The sequence below is a fragment of the Mustela erminea genome, chromosome 20 (genome assembly GCF_009829155.1).
Source record: "Mustela erminea isolate mMusErm1 chromosome 20, mMusErm1.Pri, whole genome shotgun sequence".
NCBI lineage: Eukaryota > Metazoa > Chordata > Mammalia > Carnivora > Mustelidae > Mustela > Mustela erminea.
In genome coordinates this window covers 9,289,601-9,304,798 of record NC_045633.1, presented here as the reverse complement: position 1 = coordinate 9,304,798, position 15,198 = coordinate 9,289,601, and the positions used below count along the sequence as shown (strand labels likewise).

At 45.6% G+C, this 15,198-nt stretch overlaps 2 protein-coding genes across 11 annotated transcripts in view; one reads left to right on the top strand and one right to left on the bottom strand.

The window, feature by feature from the left end:
• The window catches only part of KNOP1 (lysine rich nucleolar protein 1), a 42,959-nt gene extending 36,205 nt beyond the window's left edge, over nt 1-6,754 (bottom strand). For all 6 annotated transcript variants that reach the window (XR_004281862.1, XM_032328017.1, XM_032328018.1 and 3 more), the window contains exons 1-2: nt 6,652-6,754; nt 3,062-3,984 (exon numbers count right to left, since the gene is read on the bottom strand). Coding sequence is in view for 5 of the 6 variants with exons in the window: in XM_032328017.1 (XP_032183908.1) it covers nt 3,062-3,982 (921 nt within the window). In the remaining variant the exon portion in view is untranslated. The remainder of the gene's footprint in view (nt 1-3,061; nt 3,985-6,651) is intronic.
• IQCK (IQ motif containing K) overlaps nt 6,738-15,198 on the top strand; it is a 118,943-nt gene continuing 110,482 nt past the window's right edge. For 4 of the 5 annotated variants that reach the window (XR_004281863.1, XR_004281864.1, XM_032328024.1 and 1 more), the window contains exons 1-2: nt 6,739-6,987; nt 14,145-14,209. Coding sequence is in view for 3 of the 5 variants with exons in the window: in XM_032328024.1 (XP_032183915.1) it covers nt 6,801-6,987; nt 14,145-14,209 (252 nt within the window). In the remaining 2 variants the exon portion in view is untranslated. Of the gene's footprint in view, nt 6,988-14,144; nt 14,210-15,198 lie in introns of all 5 variants that reach the window. The other variant, XM_032328026.1, reaches the window with a different exon arrangement.

Genomic DNA, 15,198 nt, shown 5'->3' with positions numbered 1-15,198 from the left:
TTCTCACCCCCCAACCTTGCTGCATTATGCACAGCAGCTCAGGTGAGCTTTAAAACCTCAACTGGAGGGGCACCTGGCTGTCTCAGTTAGTAGAGCATGAGACTCTTGATCTTGGGGTTGTAGGTTTGAGCCACACACTGGGTATAGAGAGTACTTAAAAATAAAATCTTGGGGAGTCTGGGTGGCTCAGTCGGTTTAAGTGTCCGACTCCTGATTTTGGCTCAGGTCATGATCTTAGGGTTGTGGGATCAAGCCGTACATTGGGCTCCACACTCAGCAGAGTCTGCTTGTCCTTCTCCCTCTGCTCCTCTCCCCTCCTTTACCCACTTGTGGGTATGCACGCGTGCTATGTGCTCTGTAACAAATACTTTTAAAAAAAAATTTTAAAACCCTCAAGTGAAACATGTTAAATATTCACCTTAAACTTATACCATGTTATATGTCAACTATAGCTCAATTAAGAAAGTAAAAATTTAAGGGGAACCTGGGTGGCACAGTAGATTAAGCATCTGACTCTTGGTTTCAGCTCAGGTCCTGATCTCAGGGTCCTGAGATTGGGCCCCATATCGGGCTCTGCACTTGGTGCGCAGTATGCTTGAGATTCTGTCTCCCTCTCCCGCTTCTGCACGTGAGCACTCTCTCAAATAAATCAATCTTTGAAAAATAAAAATCTTAAATAAAATAGAAATTTAATAACTCAATTGGATCACAGCACTTCACTCCCCAAAACCCTCCAGAGGTTCTCATCCTGTTTACACAAGGCTCCTGTGGCCTCTCTGGTCTCTAGCACTTGGTCCCCTAACTCCCAGCTCCCGCTACACTTTGTTCTTTCCAGACCCCCTGCACTCGCTGTTCCCGCTGCACAACTGACAACAGACGCTGCTTACAGGTCTCTGCTCCCATATGGCATCCTCACTGGGCCTGCCCTGGGCATGCTTACATGTGCCACACTCTCTCACTGGCCTCAGCCCCCATGGAACCCTCTGACAGTGAAACCTTGGGCCAGCCACTTTCCCTGGTCCTTTGGTAATGACAAGTGCCACGTTTCCGACATCCTTACTTTAGGTGTGCTCTGCCTGGCACCCAGCATCACGTGTGATGATCCCTCAAAGGCTTTGTTCACGCACATCCCCCATCCAGACCTTGAAGATATGTGTATTTCCTGACCCGGTGGGCTTGTCCTTGGCAGCAGAGCCCCCATCGCAGGAGATGTGAAACAGAGGGGAGTGACCTTTCACTAGACTCCAGAGAGAAGGGGTCCTAGATTCTGATAGGGGTTAGGCTCCCACCTCTGGGGTTCTTCTTGGCCCCAACAACTTCTGAAGAGACCACTAAAACCAAATCTAGTGGACTAGGGCAAAATTGGGAAAAATCCAGAAACCAGAACTACCTCTTCTAGGCTTTGATATGGAGGCCACCCCTGCCAGCCTCCTCAACTCTCTCAGGCCAAGCAGAGCTCAAGCCACACAGACACCTTCCTGATGACCTTGCCCCAGGGGGGTCATCCATCAGTCAGTATTAACTGAGCCCCTCCAACGCCAGAGTCAAACTTTAGTTAAGTGCTCAGTACATAGTAGCCATCATTCTTACTTGAGGACCACAGGGCAGTGGGTGGTCTGAGCTCACGTAGCTAGCTGGTATAGAACTGAGAAGAGAATCCAGCTTGTTCCAATATAAGACAGTCACTTCTTGGGCTCTAATGATACTGGAATCTATGAGAAGTTACAAGGCAGCTTCTGAGAAAGGATGAAACCTCAAGTTCAGAAGCCAGATTGGGTTTAAAGCCCAGCCCCACACTGTACCAGGTGGGTGATCTTGAACAAGGTATTTAACTCCTCTGAATCTGTTTCCTTGTCTGTTAAATGAGGATGACCACAGCAGTGATTTCACCAGACTGATGTGAGGATTAAACGGGTTAATACCTGGGCAGCATTAGCTTAGTGCCAGGCACATGATTAGGTGTTCAAGAAATTTCAGCCATCGCTACCTCAACAGGCCAGACATCCGCTTGGAGTAGGACACGTACCACCTCATTACCTCCGCACATGCATACACATAACCCAAAGAGAGGAATGGAGGTGTGGCCCTGGTACAGACACGGCCCCTGGAGTCCAAGAGCTCAGGCTCATCTCCTCCATTCCTTCCTACACTCAAGGAAGCTTGTCAGGATGGAGACAGTGGATCTCTGTTGTCTTCATCAGACCATCAACTCTTCCCTTCCTCCTGGCAATCAGGACCGGGTTTTCCTCTTAAAAACTGTCTTCTCCCCCTGACCGCAGACAGTGGGGTTCAGATGGGATGGATTCCCTAGGTCCCTCCCCCTGGCTTAAGGTCAGGGCTTCCAGCTTATGTGATCTAATCGATGCGTGTGAGAGCAGCCCTGAGACTTCTGTAATTGTTTCTCGGAGGGGCGCTCTCTCCCTTTGGGGGTAACCTAACTACTAGGATGAAATCCTGGAGCTACTAAGACCATCTTGCTGTGGGGTGGGAGGGACCAAAACCAACGAAGAAAAAAAAAATATGAAGAGCTGGGGAAAGGCACACTGGCACCTCCTGCGATCCAAATCTACTTGATCACTAAATTATGTACACGGAGCATAGAAAATAAGCTCGGATAGCTACAGACCATGTTAACTCAAACTATTTGGTTCCTGAGTTTTGGACAGCGAGAGGCAACAGTTCAGAAAGGGAGAGATTCAGCTAAAAAATTTATTCCAATTTATTCAGATCTTGAGTAGAGATAGTGAGAACCTGGTTAGAGTTTCAATAACAAGGGAAATCCTTAATACTGAGGATATTCCATGAGCCCCTAGATCCAGCCATATCTGAAATTAAATAGCTTTTAACCTTTTCAGTTACATGTCTCAACAGATCTCTTTTCTGGCTGAAGTCAGTTTTATCAGGGTTCTGGTGGCTACCGATGTCTCTCACACACACACACACACACACACACACACACTCACACAAACACATTTATTTCTCTTGCTCTCTCTCGTTCCCCCCACCCCAATTTCCACCCTTATTCTCCCAAAGCAGAATCTAACTCTGAAGAAATGCCTACCTCTTCCCAAGGTTCTTCCGCTACTTTGCTCTCTTTCACCTTCTTCTTTTTACTCCTCTTCAGAGCTGGCTCCTCCATACCTGGCTGCTCTACCTTTTTCTTGGACTTCATTTTCTTCTTTGCGGGGGACTTGGGGTTTTGTCCTATTGGGATGTATTCTGGAGCCTCAAGTTTGACTGGCTTCTTAGTTCCTTTCCTAGGGCTGCTCTCCACAGACCTGGAACACTCAAGGTGCTCTTCTACAGAGGTATCTCCCTTAAGGTGGATTTTCTTTTTCTTCTTCATCTTCACGTTGCATTCCCTGGGGCTGCCCTGTTTCCGTTTCTGCCCTGAGCCTGTCTGCTCCGCACCATCCTTCCCCACTGAGCAAGTGTACAGAGTATCCCCAAACTCACGGAAACAAGGGTCCTTGGCCGAGGCAGCTGCAGCCTCCCGGGCCTTCTTCTCCTTCTTGTGTTTTTTGGGCTTCTTGCCAACTCTGGTCACCTCCTCAACCTGTCTAGTGTCTGGGGAGGTCCTCCCTCTTGAGCTAGAAGGCATGGCCAGAGGTTTTAAGGACTTCCTCTTTTTTTTCTTCTCCCCACCTTGGAACTCAGATGAACCAAGAACCTGCTTCCTGGGGGTGGCCAACTTCTCTGTCCGTCCAGCACGTAACACGGTCTCGGGTTCTAGGTGCTCCTGGCAGAGGGTACTAAGGCCCTTCTTTTTCTTCTTTTTCTTCACCAGAGGCATCTCAGATGCCTGCCCTACCTCCACACTCTTCGAGGGGAATGTTGCTCTTGTGGGACAGATCTCAGTGAAGTAATTATCACTGTTTAAAACTGAGTACTGAGTCTCTGGTTCTTTGACTACCTTCTTTTTTTTCTTCTTTTTCTCTGGGACCCCAAGGCCCGGGTCTCCTTTGTGGGTTTTCGTGATCATTCCTGAAAAGAGAAATGGTACAAGTTATCTCCATACCAAACCACCCCATGTACAATTCACAATTCTGAGTGGCTAACCTGAAATGTTAGATGGGAAAATGGAAGTCATTCCTTGCGACAAAGGAAAATGTGATGAAAGAAGTAGAATGGAATTTAAATTCAGACAGCCCCAAGTTCAAATTCAAACTGCTCCCTCATTAACTTAAACCCCAGTCACGCAACCTCCCTGAACATTAATGTTCCCATCTGGAAAATGGGGGGGGGGGGAGATGGTGAAATAGACCGCTTCCCTCTCAAAGGGCAAGAATATACAATAACCCCTGGAAAGGGATTCTCTTTCTCACTGCCTTCCTTAAATCTCTGATCCTAGTCACCCATTAAACAAATTTACCCACTGCCTACCCTGTGCCTGCCATTGAAGATACAACTGCAATCAAATCAGAGATCAAATGCTCTCCTCAGGGGCTTACCTTTCACTGAATGAAGGGGACAGAAATCCTGAGGTCAACTCTACTTGCTAATTCCCACCAGAGGCAATAACTATGGCACAATTAACCCCTTACCTTGGTTCATCTAAGCAACTCTTTTCCTTTGTGTCTGGAAATTAATTCCCCCCACCTGTCCCCTGGGTGACTTTCCCTCCTACCTACCTTCCCGTGTGGCCAGTAAAAAGAATGGTAACAAGATATGATGAAGGCAGGCCCAGCTAAGACTGACAAGACCTAGGTTCAAATGGTGACTGACACCCTTTGCTCCATAGCGTTGGTTTCTTTCGGCCTCAGTTTCCCCATCCATAAAGAGGCACTGAACCAGATCAAATGCTGCCAGGGATTGGGGAGGTGTTGGGGGCCACACCCTGCCTGCTTCACTATTTCTAAATTTTCAGATTACCAATATTTAGCAATTGAAGATGACACAGAGCAACCTAGAAAGCCCAGCTTTGGGGGGGGAGGGGCGAATGTCATGTAGGCAACTGTGGGAAGGGGCTGATGCTCCAAGTACATTTTATCTTCCAGCTGGGCCACTTCTCTCCAGTCACCACACACAAGCTCCTGCTGTTCCCTGGACTAGGTGACATGGAGACACCCAGGGAATCACAGGAGGTTTGGACAGTGGGAGGGAAAGGTCGGGAGTTTCTCCACCCTGAAGCTCTCTTTAGCCTCGATACCCCAGGGAGCCATACTGGGCTCACATGTGGCTAATGCCACACCATTAGCAGCTTCGAAGAGCCAGGCCAGGACTAAGCCACAGCTCAAGTTCATTTATAACTCAGGCCAGGAGCACCTGGGAAGTCAAGGACATACCCTCTCTATTCACTCTTGTCCTGTCACTTTTGTGCTGTATTCCCAAAGCCTAGCTCTGCACCTGACACACAGCGGGTGTTCGACAAATACTCAGTAAATGAATGAATGCCAGAGATACAGAGAGGAACTAGATAAAACACCTGCTATCAGGAAACAGGTGTAGGCTGAGAAGAGGTGTGATAATGAAGATACGGTGATAAAAGCAAGGCTAGTGGTGAGGTCAGGGTAAGGAAGTTCATCTAATTCAGCTTCCCAGTTGTCTGGAAAGTTTCTAGAACAGAGGTTTCCAGCTAAGGCAACTGCGGGATGGTGGTGTTAACCCCTTTTAAAAAAGGAACTGAAGGCGGGCAGTTAGGGGCTGCAGGAGACAGGCTGGTTTGCAGATGCCTTGAGCTATGCAAGTGGACAGGAAGATATTCGGTGGACAGGTGGATATGTGGGTTCGAGGCTCGGGGGTGACTGGGCTGACATGAAGTTTTTTTTAAAAAAACACTCATAAATAAATATATGGATGGTAATTAAGCCTCGAAAAGAATGAGCCTAAGACCTCAGGGAAGCAGGAGGGCAGAGGGAAAGGGGCCTGCAAAGGAAGAAGGTGCAAACCTGGAGAGGGTGGAGAGAGACAGAGAAAGAGAGAGAGAATATGATCGCGCGAGCGCCCCGAGAGCGCCAAGAGTGCCTCAGGTGGAGGAGTGGTCAAGTGATCTGATTAGAACAAAGAACTTAAAGGGGGACTGGAGTCATTGAATCCCCTTTCCTAATCCCTGCAGCTTCCTTCCTCTACAGCCCTGAAGATCTTGCTCGTCAACCCTGCGACCCCAGATAAATTCGCTCCAAGAGGAAAGAGTCTTACAGTGTGTCTCCAACAAAAGCAAACACTTTCTCCAAAAAGCCCTTTTAAAACCTCGCGGTCGTCTCCCGAGGGCCGGTGTGAAGACCCCATCTCAGACTTGCCGAGGCTCCGAGACTTGAATTTACTTATCCTGGGTCCTACAGCCAGCAAGGGGCAAAAAAGGACTCGAACGCAGCCTGCGCTCTGCACAGGGGAACACACACCCCACGGCCGCCGCCGGTTCACGAGCAGGAAGCAAGGGAGCCAGGAGGCGAGAACCGTCCCTCACGGGCTCCGCCGCGCCACAGCTTCCGCACAAACACACACGGAGGGATTACGCGGGATCCCGGCCCCGCTTCAAGGCGGGAGAAATTCCAAGCCGGAGCGAGCGCACACGGGCGACTGGAGTGGGAGGGATTATGTGTGGATTTGGGGTACCGGTCACCCACTTCTCCCTCAGTTCTCCGCGCAAGTCCCCACACCCCCACCTCTAGACCCCGCGCCGCCCCTCCAGTGCCGCTCCTCAGCACTCACCCGCACGCCAATCTTCCCCGCCTCCACGTGAAAGCCAGCTCGGCCGCGACCCGGAAATTAATCTCCAGTCGCTGGCCCGCCTCCTTGAGTTCCGGCTCCTTCCGGGTCGTAGCCGAGCCTGGAGGGCGGTTGCCGTAGAAACCGCGGCTATGGCGGCACAGGGTCCGGCGAGTGGTCGCACCGCCCAGCGCGAGGAGCCCGCCGGCTCCACAGAGTCGTCGGACACTGTGCGGACGTCAGTGCCCATCGTGTCCACCGTGTCCCCCGAGCCACCCTTTTCGCCAGGACAGGGCGTGGAGCCTCCGGGCAAGAACCTGTGGGAGCAGATCTGCGAGGGTAGGCAGCCCGGGCCGGCAGAGAGGGGCGGGACTCGCCAGGCGGGGGCCGCGTTCTCTGGGCGCCTGACGTGCGTGGCCCCCGTGGTAGCCGCGCGGCAGGCCCGCCAGGATCTCCATTTTACGGACGGGGAAACTGAGGCTCCGAGACTTTCGTGCGAGATGTCGCACCGCTGGCTTCCACCTTGATCCGTACTCAAATTAAAGCCAGGGAAGCCAGGGGAAAGCGGAACAAAGAGGACCCAGTGATGTGGATAGTGGCTCTCCAACCTCACTTAATAAATAAGAAAGAACCTGTGGGACAGAGATGGAGAGCTTGGTTAAAGCGTAGGATCCCAGTTCCTGCCCACAGATCCCATAATCAGGTGCAGGGAATCTGCACTCTTAACGTGCATCCTAGGTAATTCTGATTAGTTAAGTCTGTAGCCCACAGGTTGAGTAAATATGGTCTCTACAGATTTGGGTTTTAATCCCTCTCCACTTCTGATCTTCCTTAAACTCCCCAAATGAAGTTCAGCTCAGTTTCTTTCGTGGCCCTACACTACTCTTGGTCATGAGGCCTTTCAGTACTTTTCACATACGTTGAGCAAGTTACTGCCCTTTCTGTAAAGTGAGCAAAATAATGACATCTGTTTTATGGTGTTAAAAGCATTGCACCTAAATAGTCACAGAAAGTGCTTAGCAAACTGCCCGATTTCCAGCAAGAATTCAATAAGTGTGAGCTCTTAAAAAATAATATTGGGTGGGTTTTTTTCCTCCTCTAGATTGTAAGCTCCTCAAGGTCAAAAACTCAAGATTTTTCATTCTTGTGATTATTCTATGTCAGCTATCCGAAACAGCATTTCCCAGAACTTTCAAATATGGTAGCCCTATTGATTGATGATGTTGTACACCTGAAACTAATTTAATGTTAAATGTCAGTTATAGCTAAAAAAAAAAATGTGGAAGCTACAAGGCACATATAGTTTTGAGCGCTTAAAATGTGGGTAGTGCATTTGGGACTCAAATTTTTTATTTTACTTAAGTTAACCAAATGTAAATAGCGACTGTGGCTAGTGGATACCATATCGGACAAACCAGGAAATGTTTGTTGAATGGGGAAAAAGAGTGAATGCACCAATATATGAAAGAAGTGGAAAATACAGAGGAGGAAGAGAATTGGGGACTCCGAGTTGATAGAGAACTCTCAGTGGCCGTCTGTTTCACATCCCATCCAGTGCTTGAATTCCTTTTCTAGTTTCACATTATATTTAGAAAAATCAAAGTTCTTCCTGTAATTTCTACCCTTTGGTCCTAACCCCTTGGTGTCATGACCCAAGTTGATCACTCTACCTTAAAGAAACCACTCATGTCTGAAGGTAGTCGTGAATGTCTTTTCCCCAGAATAGTGGAAGGAGTTTTGACTTCTCCAAGCCAAAGAGTTCTTTGTAACAGAGTTTATTACTGGTGTGTTGTCTAAGGGAAACTGCTTACCTACCTCACGGGGCTGATGTGAGGACCAGGTAAGATAATATTTGTGAAGGTGATTAGCACAGGGTCAGGCATTTAGAAAGAGCTCAATAAATGTTCATTGTTGTTAACAATGAAACACGGTGTGCCTTGTGTTTTAAAGTCAGAAGATTATTTTGGTCAAATAGCCCTGTAGGGAAAAGCAAAGACAAAGACGTTTGACGCTCTCTGAAAAGCAAGTGAACTGCTACTCACAAAGTGATAGAGTTACATCACGAAGTTAATGGGGTCAGAGATGGTGAATTATATACTAAGGCTCTATCTTGATTATTTTAAGCCAGATGAATTTCTTAACCGTTCTAACATGGAGTTGCCTATAACAAGCATATAATGGGTAAATTTCGTGCCTCACAACAAACATGAAAAGCAGGCTTTGTGGTAATCCTATGTTTGAGGTTAACTGTTAGGTTCTATTAGTACATCCCAATTAAAAAACAACTCATCACAGCAAATAGACCTGTGAGAAACTCAATTTCAGGAAGAAGAAATATAGAATAGGTAAATATCTGACTTAACACTGTTCTACCTGGCTGATGCTCTGTGTGTGTGTGTGTGTGTGTGTGTACATGTGTGTGTTTATATAACTTGACAACTTTGTAATTTTTCTTTAATTTTAATTTTCGCTCTCAACTTTCCAGTGATGACTACCTCTGAGCTTTGTATCCTCAAGGGCACTTGTATCAGTATCAATAAAGTTCTTTCCTGCCAAGTCTTCTAATTAAATCTTATTCTTGCTTGTGACATGATATTTAACTATGGTTTTAACGAAGACCGAGTCAAAATATTGGGAGCTTACAGTCTCCTGTTTTGCTATTGCTGTTATTACTCTCATCAGCATCCTCATTATTGCCATTGGTTCATTACTCCAAATACTCTGCAACCTCAACCCTTACAGCTGTTGTAAAATCAGGTTCCTTCATCCCACCTGCCAGATACCAGGATGGACCAGCTCTGAATCAATCCTTTCACCTTAGAGCAGCAGCTGAGTACAGCTGGAGAAAAGTGACACCAGGGGGCTCTCACACTGCCTGTCAGTCAACATCCCTCAGTGGCTTCTTCCGTTTCCCGCATCTACTAGCCCCAAGTTTCTAACCCCCTTCAGATGTTGGATGGTATCACTTAGTAATTGTAGGAGACATTCATTGAGAAGAGTCAGGCATTTGGAGGCAGGGAGAGGATCCTTCAACTTCCTTATACCGATTAACATATTTGCATCTGCACACGTACCCTGCTACCAGCCGCTCAGCCGGCATCTGGGCTTTGGTACCCTCTTGGCATCCCAGGATCCTGCTCTGTCACCCCGTCTCCTACATAGAACTTTTTTACTGACTTTTCCTTCCAAACATCCTGTGGTCTGTCATCTTGAGAAAAACCTCTCCCTTAGCACGTATTATCTTCTAGCTCTTGTTTATCCCTTTTCTTCTCTCAGCCAAGCTTCTGGAAAGAACACACTGCCCTTGTTCATACCACTGTCACTCCTTTTATCAACCCAGCTCAGACTAGCTCCTACTTCCCTCATGGTTCCAGTGAAACTATTCTCATCTCTTCTGTCAACCTATCTACCCATGCTGGGAACTGTTTTAAGTGCTAGGCTAGGAATGACTCCAGACACTATTCTAGACACCCAGCAACTTTCATTCTCGAGTGTCACCATCATTCACTCAGCTACCCAGTCCAGAAATCCTCACTGGATTTCACCATTAAATCCTCATTGGATTCATCATAAGGTGAATCATTAAGATTCATCTTAACATGTTTCCCATTTGCTTTTCATGATCCCCACATTCTCCAATCCCTATAGATTCTACGTGCTTAACATTTGTAAGCCCCAACTCCCCACCCCCAGTTCTCATGGCTGCTGCTGTAGATCAGGCCCTTACTACACCCTGTTTGGATTGCTGCTATAGCTTTTTAATTGCGGAAGTCCTCTATCCAGACCCTCTTCCATAGGAACCCCTCTAAAATTCAAATCTGACCACATCATGCCTTGACCTACGATGATTTTCATACCTTTCATGGTAAACAAACTCTTTAGCTTAAGATCTCAGCCCCTTAATGATCTGGATCCTGTCTTTTTTTTTTTTAGGTTCATCACCTACCATTTGCTCAAATCATACTAATGGCAACATTTATTGAGCTGCTGTATGTGCCAGACACTGTGCTAGAAGCTTTTCCTCTCATTTAAACCTCACAGCAACTCAGGGCTTTGCCTGTTGTACAGGCAAAATTGAGGAAACCGAGGCAGAGAATTCAGGAAACTTAATAAATAACAAATGCAAATAAAAGCAAAATATCATTTAAATATATATAAGATTGGTAATACCCTGGAGAAACAATCTTACTATTTGGAGTATAAATTGTTATAAACTTCTTGGAGGAACATTTGCCAATTTGGTCGAAATTTTAAATTATTTTTTCCTTTAACAGAACAATTCCACAACTAAGAATTACCCCTATAATAATATCTCCTTTCCAATCAATATATATATCACCATATATAATATATATATGGTGATGCTCCTGGCAGCATTGTTTGTAATAATGAAAAATTGGAAACAACCTAAGCACTCATGAAGTACACTGGTTAAATAATTGTGGCATATCATATATGTAGTGATCTTGAAAGATGGCCAAGATTCAACACCTAGAATGGTTCTTGGCACATAGGAGGCTCTCAGTAAGTGTGAACAAAAGAATAGATAAAAATCAAAAGTAACTTGCTATATTCTTCATTTTGGTCATTCATTCATTCAGCAAGTATTCTTTGGGAATATGATGGTGAGCATAAACAGACCTGGACAATTTCCCTCACTAAACACAGTCATTAATTTTTACAAACTTCAAATAAGGATAAAACTGATAGGGATTATGAAGAAGAGGACTGTGCTATGAGTGGATGGATGATTTGACATGGTCTAGGAGATCTAACATAAATAAATGTATTTGTGTGTTATATGCATATGTTAATAAATACGTTGAAATACAGTGGTTATGGGTAATAATGGAATTGGATGTGACTTACACTCTTTACACAAGACGTCTATATTATTTGGAATTTCCTCATGATAGCGTGTATTGCTTTTGTCATCAGACAGAGCTCTAAATATGTATATCCTAAGTCTGAATAAATAGTTTTCACACCATGTTTGTGTTTCTCTAAGTGTTTGGGAAAGAAGAGCGAGTTTACATGCTTGCTTGAGAGGAAAGCAAAGTGGTAGAGCTCAAGCTGTTATGGTGGATGAAAATCTAAGATGGCTCCAAGGATTCCCACTCCCCACTGCACACATCTCCAAGATATTCAATCAAACACAAATCTAGGCATTGCCATCAAGGGATTTTCCAGACATTATTGAAGTTTGTCATCAATTGACTTTAAGTTAGGAAGATCACTGTAAGTGGGCCTGACCTAATCAGGTGAGCCTTAAGTCAAAGTCATTAAAGCAGAAGAGACTCCTGTTCGCCTTGAAGTAGCAAATAACCACATGTGAACTGTCCATGACAAGGACTGAGGGTGCCCTCTTGGAGCTGAGAGTCCCACCAACAAAAAGAAAATGGGAGCTTCAAACCTACAGCCACAAGAAACTGAATCCTGCCAACAACCAATGATCTTAGAAGAGGACATACCCCTCAGATGAGATCACAGCCATGAACGGCCAACACCTTGATTTGAGCCTGATGAGATCCTGACCCATACTGGACTCCTGACCCACGGGAACTGTGAAATAATAAATTTGTGTTGTTTTATGTTGCAAAGTTTGTGGTGATTTTTTACATAGCATTAGAAAACTAATATAGCTGGTACTGGGCAAGATTGCTTGCAACCTACAGGCTGACTTACTGGTCCCCAGCCTGACACCTAAGAGTTAAGAAAAAAAAAAGTCAAGGGCGCCTGGGTGGCTCAGTGGGTTACGGCTCAGGTCATGATCTCAGGGTTCTGGGATCGAGGCCCACATCGGGCTCTCTGCTCAGTGGGGAGCCTGCTTCCCTCCCTCTCTCTCTGCCTGCCTCTCTGTCTAATTGTGATCTCTCTCTGTCAAATAAATAAATAAAATCTTTAAAAAAAAAAAAAGTCAAGAGATGCTTCACTGACGAGGAACAAGGTAACCAAGGAAGTATGTGTCCAATACAATTTTATTCATTCCATTGATACCATCTTGCTCAGAAACTGTTTTTCCTCATTGCTGCAAAGTAACTATATTTGTCATTAAAACATTGACTTTGCCAGAAATATTCTTACCCCTCTTTTTTAGGGATGTAACTAATTTAGCCCCAAGCACTTCTGTCCCTCTCCAAGCAATAGTTCTTGTTACCCTCCAGAACTTGTATGGACTGTTCTTTGCATTAGGCTTTCCAACATGTTGACTGTGAGCAGCCTTGAAACCTGGCAACCTCACTGCACATTAGAATCACTTGGAAAACTTTAGGGGCATCAGGGTGGCTCAGTGGGTTAAGCCTCTGCCTTCAGCTCAGGTCGTAATCACAGGGTCCTGGGATTGAGCCCTGCATCGGGCTCTCTGATCAGCAGGGAGCCTGCTTCCCCCCACCTCCCCCACCTGCCTCTCTGCCTACTTGTAATCTCTCTGTCAAATAAATAAATTTTTAAAAATCTAAAAGAAAAAAAAAAAAAGAATCAGCTGGAAAACTTTAAAAATACTGATTCCCGGGCCTTCACCCTAGATCCATTGAATCAGAGTGTCCGGGCCCAACTCCAGAAAGTTATTTTCAAAAAATTCCCCAGTGTTTCTTTCTTTTTTTTTTTTAAGATTTTATTTATTTATTTGACAAACAGAGACCATGAGTAGGCAGAGAGGTAGAGAGAGAGGGGGAAGTAGGCTCCCCGCTGAGCAGAGAGCCTGATGCAGACCTCAATCCCAGGACCCTGAGATCATGACCTGAGCCAAAGGCAGAGGCTTAACCCACTGAGCCACCCACGCACCCCTTCCCCAGTGATTCTTATGTGCAGCCAGGATAGGAAGCTACTGGAGTTTAAAGCAGAACTACTCCCACTTGTGCATACAAGTCACCTGGGATCTTCTTAAAATGAAGGCTCAGATTCAGCAGGTCAGGGGTGGATTTGAGGTGTTGCATTTCTAACTCCCCAGAGATGCTGATGCTGTTGGTTCTTGGGCACACTTTGAGTAGTGGGGTCTTTATGGGATTGCTCTTCCAGATGCATACCCCAATCAGGCCATCCTGCCTTCATGCTCATCCTCATGGCTGCAAGACACAGCTCATCTCTCTGTTGCTTTGCCAGTGCCCTCCTCCTATGTGCTCCTCTTTTTCCTTTCCTCCCCTCCTAAGTAGCTCTTGGTGTCTTCCCTTGGCCTCTGTCCCATCCTCTTCCTCCTTTTATTCCATGTAGTTATCATAATTTGGGAGCAAAATCTAAAGTTGTACCTTCTCAGCAAAAGAGGCTCAAATTCTTACATAATGCCTTTGAGTCTGGCATATAAGAGAACAATCATCTCATCCATTTTAAATAAGGTGGTTCACAGTAGTTATTAACCTATAGTAGCCAGTTGTTTTCATTTCAATAAAACATCAACCAAATTAAGATTTAAGAATGTTTTCTTCAGAGGAAAGGAAACTGTATCACAAACTGCAATGAAGTGTGGAATTAAGGATTTTTTTTTTCCCTGCTCCCTTTAGAGTATGAAGCTGAGCTGCCTCCCTTTCCAGAGGGATGTAAAGTCAAACAAGAAGCTATGATTTCTGTGAGTATCATCCAGGCCCCAACCTAAACGAAAGGCTCTTATGTGACAATCGTGCTGATGTCATGAGTTAAGGAGGTGGGAAAGGGAAGGCACCGGAATTAGAACCAGAAATTGGGGCCAGTCCTAGCTCTACTACTACTAATGGTGTCACTTAGAGGGCATCATATAACCCTTCTGACCCTCAGTTTCCACCTCTGATAAATGGAGCAGATAATCCTTGACTAACTCACAGGACCTCTCTGGGGCTCAGATGAGATCCTGGATGAGAAAGTTCTTTCTGAAGGAGCCAACACTTGCCCATGTTGGGCATACTTGGGGAGAGTGCACATTTCTCTATGCATACCAGTGTGGGCAGGATGAAAAAGACCTTTCTAAGAAGGCCAAGGAAGGGGGGCCCTCAGACAGTATACTTGAAGTAAAATAAGGGCTTAATGGAGTTTAAAATAAAAGAGCAAGGCTCTGAGAGATTCAGGGAATTGAACAGGGTCACAGAGCTAGGACCCAGACCTAAGTCTCTAGAATTCCAGTAGGTTATTGCAGCCGCCACTACTAGAGATTCTAAGAATTTCTTGCCTGTGATTGTTCTTTTTTCGTAGCGTCCTGTTCTTGCTCTGTGGATGTAATGCTTTCTCCAATGTCTCTGCAGATACCAATTACAGTTCCCTTCCCTGAATTGTTTGTGTTTTTTTCTGGAGTCAGTTTTTCTTGGTAAATCTTGATATCTGTCCTTTATGCTGCTGATGTTTTTGTGTAGAGAACTTTTGTTACTTATTCAAAATTTAAAATGGGGATCTGAGTGGATTTTTCTTTGTAGCTGGTATGATTTTCCTCTGCAGTCATCCATGTGCATTTGTCTTCTGGATGAGTCTCTTCTCTGAATAGAAACATTGACTAGGAGCTGGTGGGGAGTGATTGTCTAATGGAAGACTTTTCTTCAGGGTTGCAGGCAGAGAGCCTCCAAATCAATGGAGAGCTTTTTTTTTTTTTTT